The sequence below is a fragment of the Zootoca vivipara genome, chromosome 4 (genome assembly GCF_963506605.1).
Source record: "Zootoca vivipara chromosome 4, rZooViv1.1, whole genome shotgun sequence".
Lineage (NCBI taxonomy): Eukaryota > Metazoa > Chordata > Lepidosauria > Squamata > Lacertidae > Zootoca > Zootoca vivipara.
The window spans coordinates 28,329,519-28,349,643 of record NC_083279.1 but is presented as its reverse complement, the minus strand read 5'-3'; the positions used below and the strand labels follow the sequence as shown (position 1 = coordinate 28,349,643).

The following is a 20,125-nucleotide window of genomic DNA, read 5'->3' as shown; positions in this document are numbered from 1 at the left end:
ATTGTATCCAAATTCTACGGTGACCATTTTCGACCTACCTGAAGTAGTGGAAACAGGAAAGAAGCATTTTGTCTCCTCAGAGGAACACCGGATTACTTTTCACAAAGGTAAAATGTTTTTATTTTTCTTATTATTATCCTACATATATTAGATCATTTTCTTCCACTAACAAACAAGACAGCCATGCACTAAGCAGGGATCGGGAATCGGTGACCCTTCAGTTATGGTTGGACTACAACTCCCATCATCTTTGACCATGCTGACTGGGGCTGGTGGGAGCACATACATAGTTGAACCAAAGAACTCACTCCCACCGGAGGCAGTGAAGGCCACCAATTTGGATGGTTTCTAAAGGGAATTAGGCAGATTCCTAGAGATAAGTCTACCAATGGCTACTAGCCGTGATGGTTCTGCCTCCAGGGACCAAGCCTCGCCCCCGGAATCCTTTAACGGAATTACTTCTCCAAAATAGGGCAGCTGATGACGTACTTGCCCCTCCTCCGACTGATTGTTATGCAAATTTCCAACGCCTAACCGCCACTCGAGCCCACCCTGGCTCACCGCCAATCCGCTCACATGTAGTACCCTCTTGCCAATTCGTGGGTATCACTTAATTATCATTTAATTATTTAATATTTCACGTTATTAAGGGGGGCTGTGGTCCTGTGGGAAATGATTCCTGTGGGAAATGATTCTCATTCCAAGGCGCTTGGATTTCCTCATGGCCTCTTTCCCTTATGTCCATGTGCCACTCTGGGTCAGGTACATCATTCCTTTATTTCTTGAGCTTCTGATCCCAGGACATTTGGACAAAGTAACATGCTGCTTTGTAATATGAAATGGTGTAATATCTAATGATACATCTTCCATGTCCTTTTCTGAAACAGGTGGTGGAGTTCTAATAGTGGAAAGAGTTCTCAACGAAGACAGAACGGGGCCATTGGAAGCTCAAATATACGGTTTGGTCATGCTGCTTATTACTCAAGGAAAAGAACGGACCCCATCAGAGTACAATGTGTTCCTCAATGCTGCTGGCTTTAAGGAGATTCAGCAAAAGAAAACAGGCCACTTTGACGCCATTTTAGGAAGAAAATAACATTGACCAAGAACATTCTGTGAGCGTCGTGACTGAACAGATAAATTTTAGCCCGATTCTTTGCAGTCATAACTGAACATGCTTAATTGCTATACTTTTTGTGTGTGTGCAAATCCTCACCATGTGGAAATATCTCCTCCACCCCCTTGCTTATCATTATGGTTGAACACTAAGAGAAGCTAAAATAATAATAATAAATTGTTACTGTACGTGTTAACCACCGTTGTAAGTAGTTATTACCTTCATTTCCCTGCTTGCCTCCCCCCACCCCAAGGAGCACATGAGCCAAACCAGCAAAAAGGAAGAGGTTGTATCCCATATTAACTCGAGATTTTTTTGGTAAACAGAACCTGTTGGAAACCATGAGTGCTACTAATCCATACTTCAAAATAAATATAGATAATATGCAAGCTATGATCAGCTAGCCTGTGTGACTTGAGAGATGCCAACCCTATTAAGAGAAGCCCTTCTCAAACGTTCTACACAGACTAACCGAGCCTTTCTTTATCTTGAGTCCTCAGATGTTGTTGAACTATAACGTCCATCATCATTGCTGACCACTGGTCATGCTAGCAAGGGATGAGGAGAGTTGTAGTCCAACCACATCTGGGAATTCAAGCTGTCCTGAGAGAGTAGCTCCATTTAATTCCTCCCTTTGCTGAAGTCTCCATCCATCATTATAATAACTTTATAATTTTTAAAAACTGGGGGCAGGGTTGGTTTGTTTTCTCTTCCCTCCCTGCAAATTTTCCTTTTGCGTCATGATTTTTTGACTTTAAACCTGCAGGCCCTCTTATGCAACCTGCTCTGGGAACCTCTTTGGCCAAAGAGGAGGGTGAAACAGCTTTAAACATGTAAATAACCTTTAACTGCAGTGATTAGATTCTTCCCCCAAAAGCCCCAGGTCTGAATGTACGGTATATGACATGTGTAACTCTTGCCTTCATTACTTCCTAATTATGGCAACAGTGGCAAAGAACAAAACTGGCTACAGCTCGGGATTGTTGTTGTTTAGTCGTTTAGTCGTGTCCGACTCTTCGTGACCCCATGGACCATAGCACGCCAGGCACTCCAGGATTAGTGAGAGCTTAAACAATGATCCCAGCTTTGGACAACACGTTCAGCCAAGCTCAGCCCAGTGCAGGAGTAAAATAGACTGTGGGTGGGGGGTTTACAAAGCAGTTACAAGCCTGCCTGCTTGAGTAATGCCAGTAAGATATACTTCGGCTTATTGTGGTATGCAAACTGAGGACCTTAGAAATCCAGAGATATTCTGCAAATCAGCTAAATCCTGCAAGGAAGTTAAACTCGCTTCTTCTGCAAGGGAGAGAATTCTGCAAGTCAACCTTCTCGCTTCTTCTGCCGAGGGAGTTACACTTGATAACCTCGCTGGCCTTTGCAGCAACATGAGACAAATGGAATAAGCACTTGTATGCCAACTATCTGTCATGGTCTGAATACACCCACTGCCCAGAACGGAACTGGAGCACATACCTGCCAACAGACCAAGTCCCCATTTAACCCAAAGCCCCAGGAACCAGGCATTGCAGTTTTTAAATGATGAAGTATTTAAAGACTAAAGGTTTATTGAGGGAATTTTTTCAAATAAATTTGCCAGAGGAAATAGATTTAACAACGGTATGGGATGCAAGTAAAGCCTTTATTGGAGGAATATATATACTGTACAGCAAAGAAGTAAAATTAGGAAGGAAAGAGAATGAAATTTGGAAAAAAATAAGAAAGAAAAAGAAGAGAAAGAAAAAGAATTAGTAAAAAAAGCCAAAAGATATTAATTTAGTAACACAGATTAAAATATTACAAAATGAATTATCTATGATGGTAGGCCAGGAAATAGAGAACAAAATTAAATGGGCAAAACAGAGGACATTTGAATATGGAGGCAAAGTGGGGAAATATTTGGCATGGCAATTAAGGAAAAAACAAAATGAAAAAACAATTACATGTATTGGGGGGGAGATGGACTAATGCAGAAGATATTCAAAAAATGTTTTGGTAAATTTTACAAGAAATTATATAGGGGTGGGGAGGTAAATGAAGGGAAATTGGAGAATTATTTTAAAAATCATAAGGCGATTCAGATTAGTGAAGAAGAAAAAGAAATGTTAAATAGATTGGTGTCAAAGCAAGAAATATATTTAGCCATAGCCAAACTTAAATTAGGGAAATCTCCAGGAGTAGATGGCCTTTCAAACCAACATTATAAAGTATTTCAGGATGAATTGGTGGAAGGATATAAAAAATTGGTGAATAAAATTATGGAGGAAGGAGTATTTCCAAAAACCTGGCAGGAAGCCTTTATAATTATAATACCAAAAAGGGAAGGAGGGAATGAACAAGAGGGGAATTTCAGACCAATTTTTCTTCTTAATATAGATTACAAAATATTTGCTGAGATTCTAGCTAATAGATTAAAAGGAGTGTTAAATAGGATTATTGGACAGGACCAACAAGGGTTCTTGCCAAAAAGAAAAATGGCTCATAATATGAGACTCTTCCTGAACGTGATTGAATATCTTGATTAGAACCCAAGCAAAAAGGCAGCTTTTCTATTTCTTTTTTTTTTAAACATAATTTTTATTGATTTTACAAATTACAAAAGATGGTACATACATAAACACCTTTTCCACCTTCTTCCCACCCCCCTCCATGGGTCCTCCCCTGCCACAGAAGTATCCCACGCAGGTGAACAGTCAGAAGTGGTCCATTTTATGATTGGGTTTCTGTCCTCCTCCCCCTCCCCTGCCCCCGAAGCCCCCCCCCTGCCACCAGGGAGCTCCAGTGAACCAGGGCAGTACGCAGGAGTTCATCCATCCAACCATCTATTGTCATACCAAAAAAAAAAAAAAAGAAAATACAAAATGAGAAAAAGAGAAAAAAGAGAAGAAAAAAAAAAGACAAAAAGGAAAAAAGACAAAAACAAAAAAAAAATTCATCATAATTGTTAAATTCATAATTGTTAAACCATATTTTGTGGGCTTCCCCACCCTCCCCCCTTCCCCGGTTTTCCTCCCTTATTTATCATCTTCAACAGTTTCATAGTTCATATTTTATAACATACACCTTTATATCTTATACCACTTTTAAACTAACTATTATCATTTTCGCCTAATGTCCAATCACTGAAAAATCAAACTCCCATTTTTTCTTCCCGTGCCTAATTTTTACCCCCTCTATAGGCCTCCATATTTTCACCTTTTTCCAGAATCAATTCACTTTTTAAACCTATAACTATTCCCAAATTAACCTTATTTCTTGATGCCAAGGCAGCTTTTGATAATTTGGCATGGGAGTTTATGAAAAGAGCAATGGGAAGAATAGGAATAAATGGCAAATTTCTAAATGGGGTGAATACAATTCATAAGAATCAGTCAGCTAAATTGATCATAAATGGAGAAATTACGGAGAAATTTGAAATAACAAAAGGAACACGGCAAGGGTGTCTGTTATTTCCTTTATTATTCATATTAGTGATTGAGTTTTTGTTGAAAGATATTAAGGAAGATGAAAATATTAACGGAATAAAAATAGGGAAGTTTATTTTCAAAACAAAAGCATTCACTGACGATATTATAATAATGTTGGAAGACCCAATGGAGTCAATAATAAATCTGAAAGATAAATTGCAAAATTATGGGGAATTAGCAAGATTTAGAGTAAAAATGGGGAAAACAAAAATAATCATTAAAAACATAAGGAAAATCGAATCAACCAAATTAGAAGCAGCAGCGGTATGGGAAATAGTGAATAAAATAAAATATTTAGGTATCGTAGTGACGCCGAATAATATAATTCGAGAATAATTATTCTAAAATTTGGAAGGGAATCAAGGCAGAATTAGAAATGTGGAAAGGATTAAATTTGTCATTCTTGGGGAGAATAGCGGCAATAAAGATGTCTGTTCTGCCAAAAATTCTGTTCTTATTTCAGATGTTGCCGATTGTGGGGGGAAAAGAAACATTTGAAGTATGGAGGAAAGATTTAAGTAATTTCATTTGGATGGGAAAGAAGGCAAGAATCCAATATACAGTGGTACCTCTGGTTAAGAACTGAATTCATTCCGGAGGTCTGTTCTTAACCTGAAACTATTCTTAACCTGAAGCACCACTTTAACTAATGGGACCTCCTGCTGCCGCCGCGCCGCTGGAACACGATTTCTGTTCTCATCCTGAAGCAAAGTTCTTGACCTGAGGTACTAGTTCTGGGTTAGTGGAGTTTGTAACCTGAAGTGTTTGTAACCTGAAGCGTTTTTAACCCAAGGTACCACTGTAGATTGTTAATGGATGTAAAAGAAAGGGGAGGCTGGGGAGTCCCCAACCTTAAAATATGCTTATGCCTCTGCATGCTTATGTTGGCTAAAGGAGTGGATTTTGCTTGAAGACCAGGAGTTATTATCTTTGGAAGGTTTTCGGAATTTAAGTGGCTGGCATACATATTTGCTACAGGAAAAGAAAGGAAAATATAATTTAAAAGTCTTTATTTAAAATCTGGGAAGAGTATAAAAATCTACTCGAACCAACAACTCCGTGGTGGGCCTCACCGCTGGAAATGCCAGCAATGAATAGCAGAAGAGGGGAGGGAAAGTGGTTAACTTATCAAGAGTTAATAATGAAAGAAAAAAAGTAATATTGAATAATGAAAGAAAAAAATTAATATTGAAACCATATTCACAAATTAAACGATATTGTTGGCTACACTATTATCAGTTACTGAGTATATTTGAAAAACATAAAGAGATAGGATTACAGAAAAATAAATCTAAATTACAAGAATTATTAATTGAAAATCCCAATAAAATATTAGCAAGAACATATAAATTTATATTAGAGTGGGAGCTAAAAGGTAAAGAAGTGAAGAGCGTAATGATAAAATGGGCCCAGGATGTAGGTCAACCAATCTACAAGGCACAATGGGACAAGTTGTGGAAAATAAATTTGAAATTTACAGCATGTACAGGAATAAAAGAAAATATGATGAAATTAGTATATAGATGGCACTTGACGCCAGAGAAATTGGCAAAAATATTTAAATCTAACTCAGATAAGTGTTGGAAATGTCATGAAAAAGTGGGCACATACTTTTATTGCTGGTGGAAGTTTACAAAGACTTCCAGGTTTTGGAATGAGGTCTACGATAAAATGAAAAAGATGTTTAAAATTACGTTTGAGAAGAAACCAGAGATATGTCTTTTAAATATGATCCCTGAAAATATACCAAAACATAGGAAAAATATATTTTTGTATGCATGTGCGGCAGCGAGACTACTTATAGCACAGAAATGGAAGGGGGAAGAAACTCCAATAGTCCAAGAGTGGCAGATTAAATTACTGTCGTAGAATTTATGAACTTGCCCAGGATGACTGCAGCAATTAGAAATAGCACAAAACAAAAAATCAAAGCTGATTGGAAATATGTTGAGGATTTTTTGGAAAAAGAAGGTAGACAAATGGAGTTGTTGATTTGCTTGGATTGAGACACACACAGAGAAATATATAAAGTTATTAAGTAATGAAGTATTTATCGATGTATTATATTCAGTTGTTATAAGCATATATATTTAGTTGGTATAAGCTGATATATTCAGTTGTTATAAGGCATAGCAAGGTAGGTTTAATGAATAAGGGAAATGATATACAAATGGTTGGAAGTATTTTAAAATTTTCTCTGTCTAATTTCTATTCCTTTCCTTTTATTCTTTTTCCCTTTCTTTCTTTCCTTTCTTCCTTCTTATTTTCTGAATTCTCTTTTTTTGGTTATTTATGATTTGTATTTGTAGAAGGATTATAATTTTTGTTTCTTTTTATTAGATGTTTGTAATTCTATAAATTTACGTAAATAAAGAGGATTTTAAAATACAACAGACCAAGTCCCCATTTAACCCAAAGCCCCAGGAACCAGACGTTCCAGTTTTTATATTACTGTTATTTCCAGGAGCTCTCCCAGGGGGTTCAGGTTTGAAATTTTAGAACCTTTGAAGCTGGCTGTCCTGCCCTATTTACAGCCTGGGATTTGAAATGGCTCCCTTAAAATGTTCCCTCTTTCCACAACCAAGGGTCGCTCTGGGTCATACTTGCTCCTGTTCCTCTGAAAAGCCCCTTGGCCTCCTTCACGGGGACATCCCTCTGTTATATAATGTAATGCCTTGGTGAACCCAAGCTGGGTCTGATTTAGCCCTTTCAGTTAGGCATGATAACCCTTAAGCCCGAAGCTCCCTCCCAATATCAGTGCCAAACTGGCCCCCCTTTTCAGTTAGCTGTAGATTTCCTTGGGAGCTGTCAGAACGGACAAAATCTCTTTGGGCTGCAGACGAGCTAAAGCAAGGCTGGACTGGAGAACAAGCATTCAGCCCTTAGCCCAACTTTCCCATAAACTGGTTTGAGAGGAGCTCAGGAGACGAAGCCAGAAGGTGGCATTCCAGGTATGTCGCTGAGAATTTGAATATTCTAGGTGTGTGCGAGAAAGCTAAAAGTAAGAGCTGTTCAACAGTGGAACGGACTCCCTTGGGAGGTTGTGGACTCTCCTTCCTTGGAGGTTTTTAAGCAGAGCTAGGCTGGCCTCCTGTCATGGATGCTTTCATTGAGATTCCTGGACTGGATGACCCTGGGGTCCCTTCAAGTTCTACAGTTCTACAATTCTAAAAGCACACTCCCTGATTCTCGATACATGTGAGATGCGCTATTTATCATACCACCTACAGTAAATCCCATTTGGTTTCATAGGGCATGCTCCCTGGTGTGTCTGTGTGTGTCTGTCTCTCTGTGTGTAGGATTCCAGACTGAGCTGCAATCTGGAAAACATCCTTAAGGTGCCTTAGGCAAGCTTCTTTCTCCCAGCCTTCATACACCACCCCCCACATCTGTCATATGGAGGTAATAATACTATTTGAAGTTTGGGGAGGGGTTAGTCTAAATGCTACCTGAGGTGCTCCACATAGCCCTGTAATTCTTGGTTGTCAAACTGAGGTTTCAGTTAACAGAATAGGTGGCATTGGTTGTTGTTGTGGAAAGGTCAATGATTGTTTTTAGAGAGGAATTTCAAAGGGAAGCCCTAGAATGCAGTGGCGTAGCATGTCTTCATAGCGCCCGGGATGGTTGCCCCAGGTTGCATGGAGGGCAACATGAGGAGGACGCAGCAGGCTGGGCATGCCTCCTTCCAACCAGTCCAATCGGAGGAGCACAAGACTCTTGCTTCTTCCTCATTCCCTGCCAGCCCCACACTGCTTTGTGAGGCTGGGATGTGGGATCGGACTCACAAAGCATTGCAGGGCTGCTAGGGACCAGGTGAGGAGCAAAGTGCTCCCTCGGAAAAACTGCGCCTGGGGCAAGGGCCCCCTTCAGTCTGCCCATGCTACGCCTCTGTCGCAGTGAAACTGCTACATCACAAGATCCTATCTCCATTTCTGGCATTTCATTTCCTTCTGACCCCACACCCCTGTAATTGAGAATCACGCCATGTTTGTGATGATATAGACTCTAGTTCAGCACGTCTTGTGCGGGAATAGCCAATGTTTGGTCCTTTGAAGTGCCTCAGGACTCTCTCAGGTTTTTGTTCTTGGTCCTCATCAGAACAACTGATTCAGCAAAGCCATTATTAGCTCCTGATCAAGGCTGCAATACTAAACCCAATTAACAGTGGGTGGGTGGGGATGACTACATGCTATTTAATCCAATGCAGCTGGCTTCGGAGCAGCCATAGGACTGCAGATCACAACATTGTCAACTTGGGAAGTGGGCCTCATACGATTACAGCTGCTACCTGGGAGCAAGGCACATAAAGGTTAGTCTTTTTGCTGCTCCTCTGGCTTGGCCAAGGACGCTGCAGCCTCCTGCTACATTTAGATCCCACCACCTTTCCTTCATGGAGTTCAAGGTGACATCCCTAGTTCTCCCTACTTCAACTTTATTCTCACAATTCCATTTCCCTTCTTGTTTCTGTAACAAACTCCTCCTTGTTCATTTTCTTTCTCTTGGAATCCCCTTTATTCCTTTCTTGTGTTCCTTAACTTTTCTTCTTCAGGTTCTACCTATCCTCGTTCAGCATTACTATCTGCAAATTTTGCTGAATTTCTCTATACTGTTATCACAAATAATTCATTTTTAGAAGTGAGTTCTTTAGAGAGCTTCTTGGGAATTTTTGCCACAAAAATGGCTCCTACAATGTGACTTGCATGTGACGCTTCTTTGTTCATGTGTTTCTGTATTTTAAGAATTTCCAAACGGCCTCATTTCAGCAAGAGAGTTTTCCCCAAACCACCTGATCTCTCTTCTGATTAACATTCTCCAATAACTTGTTAATTTTGCATTTCCAGAAACCAGTTGATTTTACCACACTTGTCAGGTTCTGATATCAATATTTCCTCAGATAGGCAATAATTTCCAGGTACTTCCTTCCTCCTGCACTTGTGAGAAAGAAATCCTTTTCCACATATGCCTTTTATTAGCAGATGGCGACTTCCCCATAAACATCTCTGGCCTCAGTCATTTACAAAGTCCATTAAGTTTGATTTTTACCTAGACGTTTATCATTTCAGAGTCATTTTCAGTGAATTCTGAATAAAAGGACCACAACTTGCTCATCAGAGGAAAACTGTGAGATATCTGACAGAGAAGTAAAGAACAATGAGTGCTACAGAAGAAGCTGAAGCTTTGAAATTGTTATTTCGGAATCAGTATTCATTTCTAATTTCAAAGGTAGAAGTATTGTCTGCAAAATTTAATACTTGCAAGGACTTTGAAACTTTCAGCTTGTAAATGGATGTGTAGAATAAAAAATGCCTTTAAATGGCAAGGCAAATCTTAGTTACAGGGGTCAACACAGCACAAACAAAGGCAGAAACATCAAATATTGTTAATGTCACTTGAATGTTTTAGTAAGAAAATGAGAAGAATTGTGAGTCTATGTATGGGACCCATTGCACAGGTGGGATACAGCAATAATTTAAAATTAACTTGCTTAAAAAACCTCTGTCACCTTTTCTTTATACAGTTCAAGGGGACACTCAACAGAAATATTTATTATATATATGATAACATTTTTGTATTTCAAAAGTATCTTGTTCCTTTTGCAAAGTCAGTAACTATAGACCATTTTGAACTCTTTCCTTTTGTACTCCCTCACCCCTTTTTGGATCCAGATTATGTTCACTGCCTCTGATCTTGGTGTATTTGATCTGCTGATGGAATCCAAGGAACCATTGACTTCAGTGTCTATTGCCGAACGTCTGGGTACCAGTCCCTTTGGGATGGAGAGACTGCTGGATGCCTGTGTTGGCTTAAAGTTCCTGCAAGTGGAGAGGAAGGACAACCAAAGTATTTCTTCTTTATTTGGAAATTTAACCAAAACTATAAAGTCAAAATACCATTAAAAATCAATTTCAGTAAATAACTTTAAACCATCAAGCCAGCAACTGAACAGAATAGCATCCAAATAAGCCTAGGGAAACATCTGAGGTTTTAGGAGACATTTGAAGCACATGGAACTTCTCATATATAACTGGAAAGGGCTTTTTTCCAATAGGTTTGCAGATGACACTCTCCTTTCATTATTGTAAAGGGTGATTTGTCCCATAGCAGGAGAGATGGTCTGTTAGATGTGCTGGTACCTAGTTGTTTACAAATGTCAGTGAGAAAGCTCATTAGCAAATAGCCAGCTAGCGCAGGTCACTAAGCACCAATAAGGGATGTGGCTGGCGCTGTGGTCTAAACCACTAAGCCTCTTGGGCTTGCTGATTGGAAGTTCAGCGGTTTGAATCCCCGCAATGGAGTGAGCTCCCGCTGCTCTGTCCCAGCTCCTGCCAACCTAGTAGTAGTCAAAGCATGCCAGTGAAAGTAGATAAATAGGTGTTATTGTGGCGGGAAGGTGAATGCCATTTACCTGTGCTCTGACTTCCGTCATGGTATTCCATTGTGCCAGAAGCGGTTTAGTCATGCTGGCCACATTACCCAGAAAGCTGTCTGTGGACAAATACCGGTACTGGCTCCCTTGGCCTGAAAGTGAGAAGAGCGCCACAACCCCATAGTCGCTTTTGACTAGACTTAACAGTCCTGGGATCCTTTACCTTTTTACTTTTTTACATTCAGAGTCTGTCCTCCTGGCTTAGATGTTACAATGGAAAAAAAGTTGCCTGTGATGTTCATATATTTCTAATACTTCGCTCCAGATCTCAGAATGGCCACTCCTAGTGGCTGCTTATAGCAGGCATAGGCAAACTTGGCCCTCCAGATGTTTTGGGACTACATCTCCCATGGTCCCTAGCTGACAGGACCAGTGGTCGGAGATGATGGGAATTGTAGTCCCAAAACATCTGGAGGGCCGGGTTTGCCTATGCCTGGCTTATAGCATTGGCGACCATATGGCAGCTTTGTACCCTGAAGTTCCACTGCCAGCAGGTGAAGGCCTAGTCTTTCCATACTTTTCTCTGGAAGAGAAGCTGGAGAGTTGCAGTCCCGGTGTTGCACTTTTTTTTTACAATGCGAGCAGCATGCCGTGGAATCATAGAAATGTGTCTTCTGCCTCATCATCCTTCTTTCAAGCATTTTGTCCCTGCAGAATTGGGGAAGGAAAGGGGCTTTGCTCAGATGTGTGAAAACGTTAATCTTTTGTCCCCTTCATTTTAAGCACTTTATGGAAATACCGAGCTTGCCAATCTCTACCTTGGCAAAAGAAGCCCAAAGACTCAGTATTATTCTTTGAAGTTCAATGCTGAATTTGTCTATACGAGAGCCCAGCACCTGGCTGATTCTGTGAGGTGAGGAGAAGGATAGCACTGAAGTAGAGAACTTAATGTCACAGTGATGCCACCTGTCCTGTATAATACAGGATTGTCCCATAAATGTAATGGATCTAATGTAATGTAATGGATCCTTCCTCAGTAGGGCTGATTCCAGATGAGGAAACACTAACCTTCCTGCTGCTCACCCACAATTGCCTTTCTATATTGTCAGACATCTCGTGCTTTTTCTGTTTGCCTCTCGCTGTGCTCAGTTCCTAAGTAGGAGCTGGCATGACATAACTACTGTGGGATGAGACATTTGAAGATTAGCACATATTCACGATATAACCCTTATAGCTAATACTATTTAATGACACCCATTTATTCTTCAAAATGTTTATTTATTGCTGAAACACTTCTTAGGTTGTAGATATACACTTTTTATAATGAAAGAGAGAGAGAGAGTGCTACAACACTATTAGGTTTTGATGTTATTTTCAACAAAATGATTAAAAACAAGACCACTATCATAACAACTGCTGCAATTAACCATGTTGCTAAAATGGCTGTGAATTTAAAGTTAGATTTTTGGTAGTATGGTATTATGCTTTATATATTGTATTATGATATTTTGGCACTATAGCAAAATATATAAAAACAGAGCTTTATAGCATTTATCTTATAATACTGTACTGTTCCTCACTTTTGTTTACAAACATTTTTTACGGATTATTAAAAGATTGATAAAAAGAGTTTAAAAAATGGTAAAACAAAGACGTTACAAATAAACCTATGAGTGGTAGGCACAGCTTTGACAACAAATGTAATTGTATGAGTAGTACACTTGGTTTAGTTGTTTTGTTGAAGAATTAAAATTAAAATTCTGTAGTTATCATGCTCATGTTTTCTTAAACTAAAACAAATATTCTATTTCAGGGAAGGAGAGGCTCAGACATATAGATTAAGTGACAGTTCTACAAAAAATTTCTATGAGGCTATGTACAGGTACGGAAAAATTGTATTTTTCTAGATCTTGTTTAATTTTAAAGAATGGGCAAAGCTTTCCCTTTCACAGGAAAGATTCAAATTCTATTGTGTGATCTGGACAGCCCCTCCCCTTACCTGGACAGTCCCCTGACAACGCCTCCCCCGGCGGGGTTGGACGATTGGCTGGGGTAGGCGGAGACCCCAGGTACCCAGCCTGGGGAGGTAGTGGCCACTTCCGAACTACCAGGGAGTCAACTCTGTGATCCAGGGGGCTGCGCACGACCACGCAAAAGTCGCCCCCCGTTTAATGTGGGGAGCAGTCATTCCCTTTGCAATCTGTGTGAAACCTATTGCTAACTTGTATTCACCTGATGTCTAAAACTAGATTCCCTGCTATCAGGTCTTGCATTACAGAAACTACATAGGTGGCAACTCCTAGGAGCCGTGGGAGCTGCGGCCCACACAGTAAAATATTTGAGGAGGTAGATTCCCCCCCCCAAGTTGATGGACATTCCCATTCAAATGGTTGTGTGTGCACTGCATCATGTGATCAGTTATGAGGAGCGGGGCTTACCTGGGCCCACACTATATTTTATTCAAGTTGGCACCCTAGCAGACTAGTTGTGAAGACCCTGCCTTGTTTGCTTCCAGTATTTTCCGATGTTGAAGCAGAACTGCTTCCAGTCATAGCAAATAGCCTTTTCTGAGTCGGGTGAGAGGAACAGGTACATTAAATGATGTATTATTATTATTATCATCATTAGTAATAGTAGTAGTAGTAGTATTTAAATTTGTGTATGTCTTATGGATACATCCCATCATGATCTGTCCACTGGTATCAATGGGAAAAAGAAGAATGAGGCCATAGACGGGAAAGGAAATCCACACACAACTAAAAAACAACAGCATTATGTAGAATATGGCTCCTGTTTAGAACCATCCTCTCTTCAAAGATATCTCTTCTGTTAACTGGCAATGCAATTTTGAATTACTAGAACAGAGAGCGGCTTGCGAGAATTCATGGAGTTTATGCGTGAGATGTGGAGTCTGTGTGGTCGAGATGTGTTGAATGCCTTTGATCTCTCTCATTTTCCACTCGTTTGTGATGTGGGAGGTAAGTACCATAAATTATCACATGTCTTCCTATCCTGGCACTCCAAAATCATAAGGCTGCTGTTGTAGAACAGGAAACATCCCTCCATGACCCAAGCTCTGAACTATCAGATCCTCAGAACTTCAAAAGTGGCACATACCGAATGAAATGACTAGACAGCCACCTACCTGGTGTGAGATCTTAGAGATTCTTAGAGATTTGCAGATGAAGTTTTGGGGAAAGCTTTGATATACACAACATATTCATTTTATCCTTTGGTTCTCCCCTTAAGGATGTAGTGGTGCCCTCGCAAAGGAATATATTTCATTGTATCCAAATTCTACAGTGACCATTTTCGACCTACCTGAAGTAGTGGAAACAGGAAAGAAGCATTTTGTCTCCTCAGAGGAACACCGGATTACATTTCATGAAGGTAAAATGTTCTTTTATCCTACAAAGGTTCCATCATTCTTCCGCTAACAAACAAGACAGGCATGCACTAAGCAGGGATCGAGAATCAGTGAGCCTTCAGTTATGGTTGGACTACAACTCCCATCATTCCTGACCATGTGACTGGGGCTGATGGGAGTTGAAAATTATGAGAACAGGACTCTTATGTTAAGCTTTCCCTCTTTTCAGTAGAAGCACCAGAAGACAGAAGTGCACACCTTATAGCTACAAATTTGAGAAAGATAAAATGAAGTACTGTATACTTTCTGTAAGAATAATAATTATTTCACCGGATCTCTACTTGTTTTATTTCAGGTGATGCTTTTAAAGATCCAATTCCAGAAGCTGACCTGTATATTTTGGTTAGGATCCTACACTGCTTTAGTGAGGAGAAGTGTGTGCAGCTGCTAACCAGACTGCACAAAGCCTGCAAGCCTGGTAGGTGCATGGTGTCAAAGGTGTTTCCTGTTGGAATTAATTCTCATACGAATCTGCTTGGATTTCCCCAAGGCCCCTTCCCCTTATGTCCATATGCCACTCAGGCTCAGCTGCATTCCTTTATTTCTTGATCTTCTGATCCCAGGATACTTGGGCAAAGTAACATACTGCTTTTTAATATGTAATGGTGCGTCTTCCATGTCCTATTCTGAAACAGGTGGTGGAGTTCTAGTAGTGGAAATAGTTCTCAATGAAGACAGAACAGGGCCATTCGAAGCTCATATGTATGCTGTGGTCATGCTGCTTGTTACTCAAGGGAAAGAACGGACCCCGTCAGAGTACAATGCGCTTCTCAGTGCCGCCGGCTTCAAGGATATTCAGCAAAAGAAAGCAATCCTCTTTGATGCCATTTTAGGAAGAAAATAATGTTGACCAAAACATTCTATGAGTGCCGTGTGACTGAACGGATATATTTGAGCCTGATTCTTTGCAGCCATAACCAAGCATGCTTGCTACCCTGGATCTTAGCCAAAAGGCCAAGAAGCGATGGAACTGAACGTTTTTAACTGCTATACTGTACTTTGGCAAATCGTCGCTATGTGGAAATATTTCGCACCCTTTAGCATTACGGTTGGATTCTAAGAGAAACTAAGACAATAATAAAAATGGCTATATCTAAACCGCTGTTGTATTAGTAGTTGTCATATTTTTTATAGCAGTGTTTCTCCAGCTGTTTTTAAACTACAACTCCCATCATCCCCAGCTACCAGTGGACAGGGATGATGGGAATTGTAGTTCCAAAACAGCAAGTTGGGGAAACACTGATTTATAAGTTGGTTTCATAGAGAGATCTTGAAGCAGTTTCCTTCTTCTAGATGGAAGTTGGTTGGTTGGTTGGAGCTGATGGGAGTTGAAGTCCAGCAACATTAGGGAGGCCACAAATTCCCCATCCTTGTCTTAGAGTATTGGACCAGGGCCACAGGAAGCTCCCATGTGCAAAGTAGAGAAGGTGTGATTTAGTTGGTGATCATCATCCTTGTGGGCTCTGGCTAGACCAGGCATCCCCAAACTTCGGCCCTCCAGATGTTTTGGACTACAATCCCCATCATCCCTGACCACTGGTCCTGTTAGCTAGGGATCATGGGAGTTGTAGGCCAAAACATCTGGAGGGCCGCAGTTTGGGGATGCCTGGGCTAGACCATTCCTACAAGCTGTAGGTTCCATTGTGGCAGGAAGGACTGCATCCAAACTGGCCTTGACTCTCATGTTGCTTGCCAAATTCCTTTGCTTGCTTGATCCCAGTGGAGACTGAACCAGTACAGCAAATAAGGCACTGCTCTCCACTCAGACAGGCCCCTGCCCCTGCCTGCCTGCCTTCTTACTTACAGGAAGACCAGGGGATGGCAGTGGCTTTCCTGTTCCTCCTACTGGGTCTTAGTGTTTTCACCTCCAACAGGGAGGAAGATGGGGACAAAGCTGGAATGAGCTGGCTCTGGCTCCATTGATCATTGGCTCTGGGTCCACCTCCATTTGGCCTTCCTGCCTCGCACCCTACAAGTCTCAATGGGCACCAGCCACCTCTGCTGGATCCTTTGTCATAATGGAATATATTATAGACCTCAACCTTGTGACTGCCTTCACAATATCATTCAATCTGTGCATTTCATTTCTTCAATGAAAATAGGGATAATAATAATAATAATAATAATATTTCTACCCCGCCCATCTGACAGGTTGCCTCAGCCACATTCTGGGCAGCTTCCAACATGTCTAAAAACATCATTAAAATCATTTTTAAAAATCTGAAGAAGTGTGCATGCACACGAAAGCTCATACCAATGACAAACTTAGTTGGTCTCTTAGGTGCTACTGGAAGGAATTTTTTTATTTTTTTATTTTGTTTCGACTACATCAGCCCAACACGGCTACCTACCTGTAACTAGAATCATAAAACATAAAACATTAAAAAAACTTCCCTATACACGGCTGTCTTCAGATGTCTTCTAAAGGTTGTATAGTTACTTAACTCCTTGACTCGGGGGTCGCATAACTTGGGGCTGCCATACGTCCGGAATTTCCCAGACACAGCCGTGAAACAGCGCCTGAGTGGATATCACTTAAATTTCCATGTAGATTTCACTTAATTTCCTTAAAAGTAGCTTGACAACTTTGGGCAAAACTAAAAAAAAAAGCTTGGCAATTTTTGTGTCTGTACCCTCCTATGTTTCTCTGATGAAAATGGGGACATCCTAAGGAAAAGCAGGACATTCCAGGATCATATCAGAAACCAGGACGGCTTCTGTAAATCTGGGACTGTCTTTGGAAAACAGGGACACTTGGAGGGTCTGCGATAGTATTAATGACTCCGCTTCCAATGTGAAACACCAAAACCACTTAAGACACTCTCAGGACTCCGCTTAGGGGTAGCATGCATATGCCACACACAAAAATAAGCAAACAAGCCTACCTGTGATTGCTAGAGTCAACTGTGACAACATGTATTGTAAGAATAGTACGTTCATTATGGCGTGGAGGGATGAACCTGAAGATTACTTTGCTAGTTACGCAGATCAAGGATCATCCAATTAAAGCGAAAATTCTGTTTCAGTGAAGGGGGAAAAGTACCAGACTGGTAAAATATATGGTACATCACATCAAGATAGCTATGATGCTATGTGCAGGTAAAAAAAATAGCATTTTGTGGCTCTTGTATTTGAGAGGATGGCCAAAAATTGAATGTTTTTTGTCTGATTAAACATTCCTTGTGAACTCTAGGGAAGAAGGTCCCAATAAAATTGTTATCTTACCATACCTGTCAATGAAGGATTGGGTTGCCTTTTGGGGGATTCAAAAAAGAGGTGAATTTTTAGTTAAGAGTCAGTTATCTTATCACCATTGTACTCTTAGGACTGAAACAGTTGGAAAGGGGGGGATCTGTGTCTTTGCAACCCTTCTGGCACCAGAGAGTCTAGCTTGACTTTGCACAGGAGCCTCTCTTTAAAAGGTTCCAAGGCCAGATAGGAGATAAGGTGAGGCCAGAAGGAAATATTTACTTTTAAAACAACTTTATTGTTAGAACTCTAAGGGAAACTTCTGGAGTAATCAATAACTCTTTTAGAAATGCCTGAGTTGTGTGACTTTAGGACAAGTCCTGAAGTTACCAACTTCTGAATTGTAAAGGAAGATCCTAAATCATAAAGCCTGTCATTGCAGCCTCAATAACCCGATTACCAGTGGAACTGCAGAGAAACACCATACAGCAGGCCTCCCCAAACTGTGGCCCTCCAGATGTTTTGGCCTACAACTCCCATGATCCCTAGCTAGCAGGACCAATGGTCAGGAAGATGGGAAGTGTAGTCCAAAACATCTGGAGGGCCGAAGTTTGGGGATGCCTGCCATACAGTATTTTCTCTATAGGTCTTTTTCACCCTTCATGAAGGGAGCATTTAAATAATTGATTGGCACTCCCTAAAGTTCTGCACAAGAATATGCTATATCATTCATTGTAATTCTGTTCTGGGTGGCTTCCTGTTTGTTTGTTTGTTTGTTTTTTATTATTTTTATTAGAGATTTCTTAAGCAGCCTATACAAAAACAGTGTGATGTGTCTCTTTCTTCAAGTTACGATTTTACCATTCAGTTGCATTTGTTATGAGACATTAATGATGATTAATCACTACCCTACCTTGCAGGGTTGTTGTTAGGGAGAAATGGGGGAAACCTCCGCCCTCCGCAGTGTGGTACAAGGTGGGATACATCAAAAATAAATTTCAAGCTGAATGCTATGTTTTACGTACTTCCCCCTACGGCTGGCAGCACCAGAACAGGGATTGCTCCTTCTGCAATGGAGAAAACTTTTGCCCTCCAGATGTTGCCGAACTACAACTCCCATCAGCCCCGGCATGCATGAACAACGGCCGGGAACGGCGAGAGTTGTAGTTCAGCGCTCCTTTCCGCGCATTCCCCGCACGCTGAAACGCGCTGCTGTGAAAACAGGGTGCTAATATCGCGCGAGTGTGCCTCGTCCGCTCCACTGGGTGGCACGGATGAGCCGCGATGAGATCCTCCTGCGCTGATTCGAGCTGCCACTAGGGGGCGCTGCGGAAGCGGCGCGAATGGGAACCGGGACCGCGCCGCGCGTCAAACCTCTTCTAACTGGAGAGGTGGCTTGGGAGCCGCCGGGCGCGCGTCACGAAGGGCGTGGCTTTAAAAGAGCGATGATAAAAAGATCAGAACGTTCAGCGAGCCGAACAGCCCCAATAAACAGATCACGTGTTAATCTTTTACCACCATCCCAGTCCTCCCATTAGAAGAGGTGCCAGGAGCCATGTATTTTGTGCCTTGCTCTGGCGCCGACTCTTGTCTCCTTGTTCTGTTCCAAAACTGCATTCAAAGAATAATAGTCTCACGTTTAACAATGACTTGTGCTCTGAAGACGCCCCCCCCCCATTTCAGCACACCGTGTGATCTCCTCCTGCCTGGGTTTTAAGACCCGAGAGTCGCGGCGGTGGCTGTTAGTATCCGAAACACAGCGACATGTGTTGCGTATATTCCTGCCCTTTTAACGTCGTTATTTCTTTGCATGGCAAAAAAAAACAAAAAAAACGACCTGGTCTAATTTTTTTGCCTGTTGGAACACATTTAATCGCAGCACTTTGTCCAAGCAAACTTACGTCAGCCATCCATAACTCCCGGTTTGGATGAATAGAGCTTTTTGTAGGAAGCAACCTAAACGGTAGGCTCGGTGCTCTTTAAAGAGACAGAAAATGTTATAATTAGTTTGAATTGCTACAGTCCCTTCAGTGATGACTAAACACACTTCATAAAGAAAGCAACTAATTACAGAGATTTCGCTGTAGATGTTGAATGCATCAAAGGCCAGCCTTCTTAAATCACAGGCGGGTGAAACAATGTTCAAATGTGTAAAACTCTCGCCACCTAGTCTAAAATGTAAAGTGCTTTCTCCTTTGTGACTTGTCTGTCTTTTTCAGTTGAGGGTGCAAATGCAAAAATGTTTTTGCTAAACATAATGCAGGGATAGAGGAAACCTATGGACTCCCAGATGTTGTTGAACTTCCAATTTCCAACATTTCCAGTCAACTTAGCAGTGGTTGAAGATTATCTCTCTGTAATAAAAACACATAACAACAACAAGGGAGGAAACAAGTGGGATGGGTCATGAAATTGTACATCATGTTGTTGTAAGTATGGCCATCTCATTTGTTTTTCAATAATTTCTGAGCGTCCCAGTATGTTCGTCCACAATTTCCCATCATTGAAGGAGGACTATGTAAAATTTTTTACACTGACATCTATTCAAAGGTTTATAGAAT

The 20,125-nt window shown here is 41.0% G+C and overlaps 2 protein-coding genes across 3 annotated transcripts in view; both read left to right on the top strand.

Moving 5' to 3' along the window:
• The window catches only part of LOC118085691 (acetylserotonin O-methyltransferase), a 35,259-nt gene extending 33,946 nt beyond the window's left edge, over nucleotides 1-1,313 (top strand). The window contains exon 9 of the mRNA XM_060273421.1: nucleotides 888-1,313. Coding sequence (XP_060129404.1) covers nucleotides 888-1,096 — 209 coding nt within the window. The 3' untranslated portion in view covers nucleotides 1,097-1,313. The remainder of the gene's footprint in view (nucleotides 1-887) is intronic.
• A 5,567-nt stretch (nucleotides 1,314-6,880) lies between these two features.
• Nucleotides 6,881-16,458, top strand: LOC118085694 (acetylserotonin O-methyltransferase). 2 transcript variants are annotated; one of them, XM_035116634.2, is made up of 9 exons: nucleotides 6,881-7,532; nucleotides 9,645-9,804; nucleotides 10,248-10,422; nucleotides 11,732-11,861; nucleotides 12,762-12,830; nucleotides 13,808-13,926; nucleotides 14,198-14,338; nucleotides 14,671-14,793; nucleotides 15,011-16,458. In XM_035116634.2, exons 2-9 carry the CDS (start codon nucleotides 9,733-9,735, stop codon nucleotides 15,217-15,219), a joined length of 1,038 nt encoding a protein of 345 aa, XP_034972525.1. In that variant the 5' UTR covers nucleotides 6,881-7,532; nucleotides 9,645-9,732; the 3' UTR covers nucleotides 15,220-16,458. The 2 variants fall into 2 exon arrangements, with proteins under 2 accessions (XP_034972525.1, XP_034972526.1); XM_035116635.2 differs by lacking the exon at nucleotides 9,645-9,804 and having other exon boundaries at nucleotides 6,883-8,890.
• Nucleotides 16,459-20,125: the final 3,667 nt, after the last annotated feature.

Excerpts from the sequence above, each read along its gene's own strand:
- LOC118085694 (XM_035116634.2), top strand. The coding sequence starts at position 9,733 with ATGAGTGCTACAGAAGAAGCTGAAGCTTTGAAATTGTTATTTCGGAAT. Across the intron at positions 13,927-14,197 it reads ACTCGTTTGTGATGTGGGAG|GATGTAGTGGTGCCCTCGCA; the intron begins GTAAGTACCATA and ends TCTCCCCTTAAG. Across the intron at positions 14,339-14,670 it reads CCGGATTACATTTCATGAAG|GTGATGCTTTTAAAGATCCA; the intron begins GTAAAATGTTCT and ends GTTTTATTTCAG.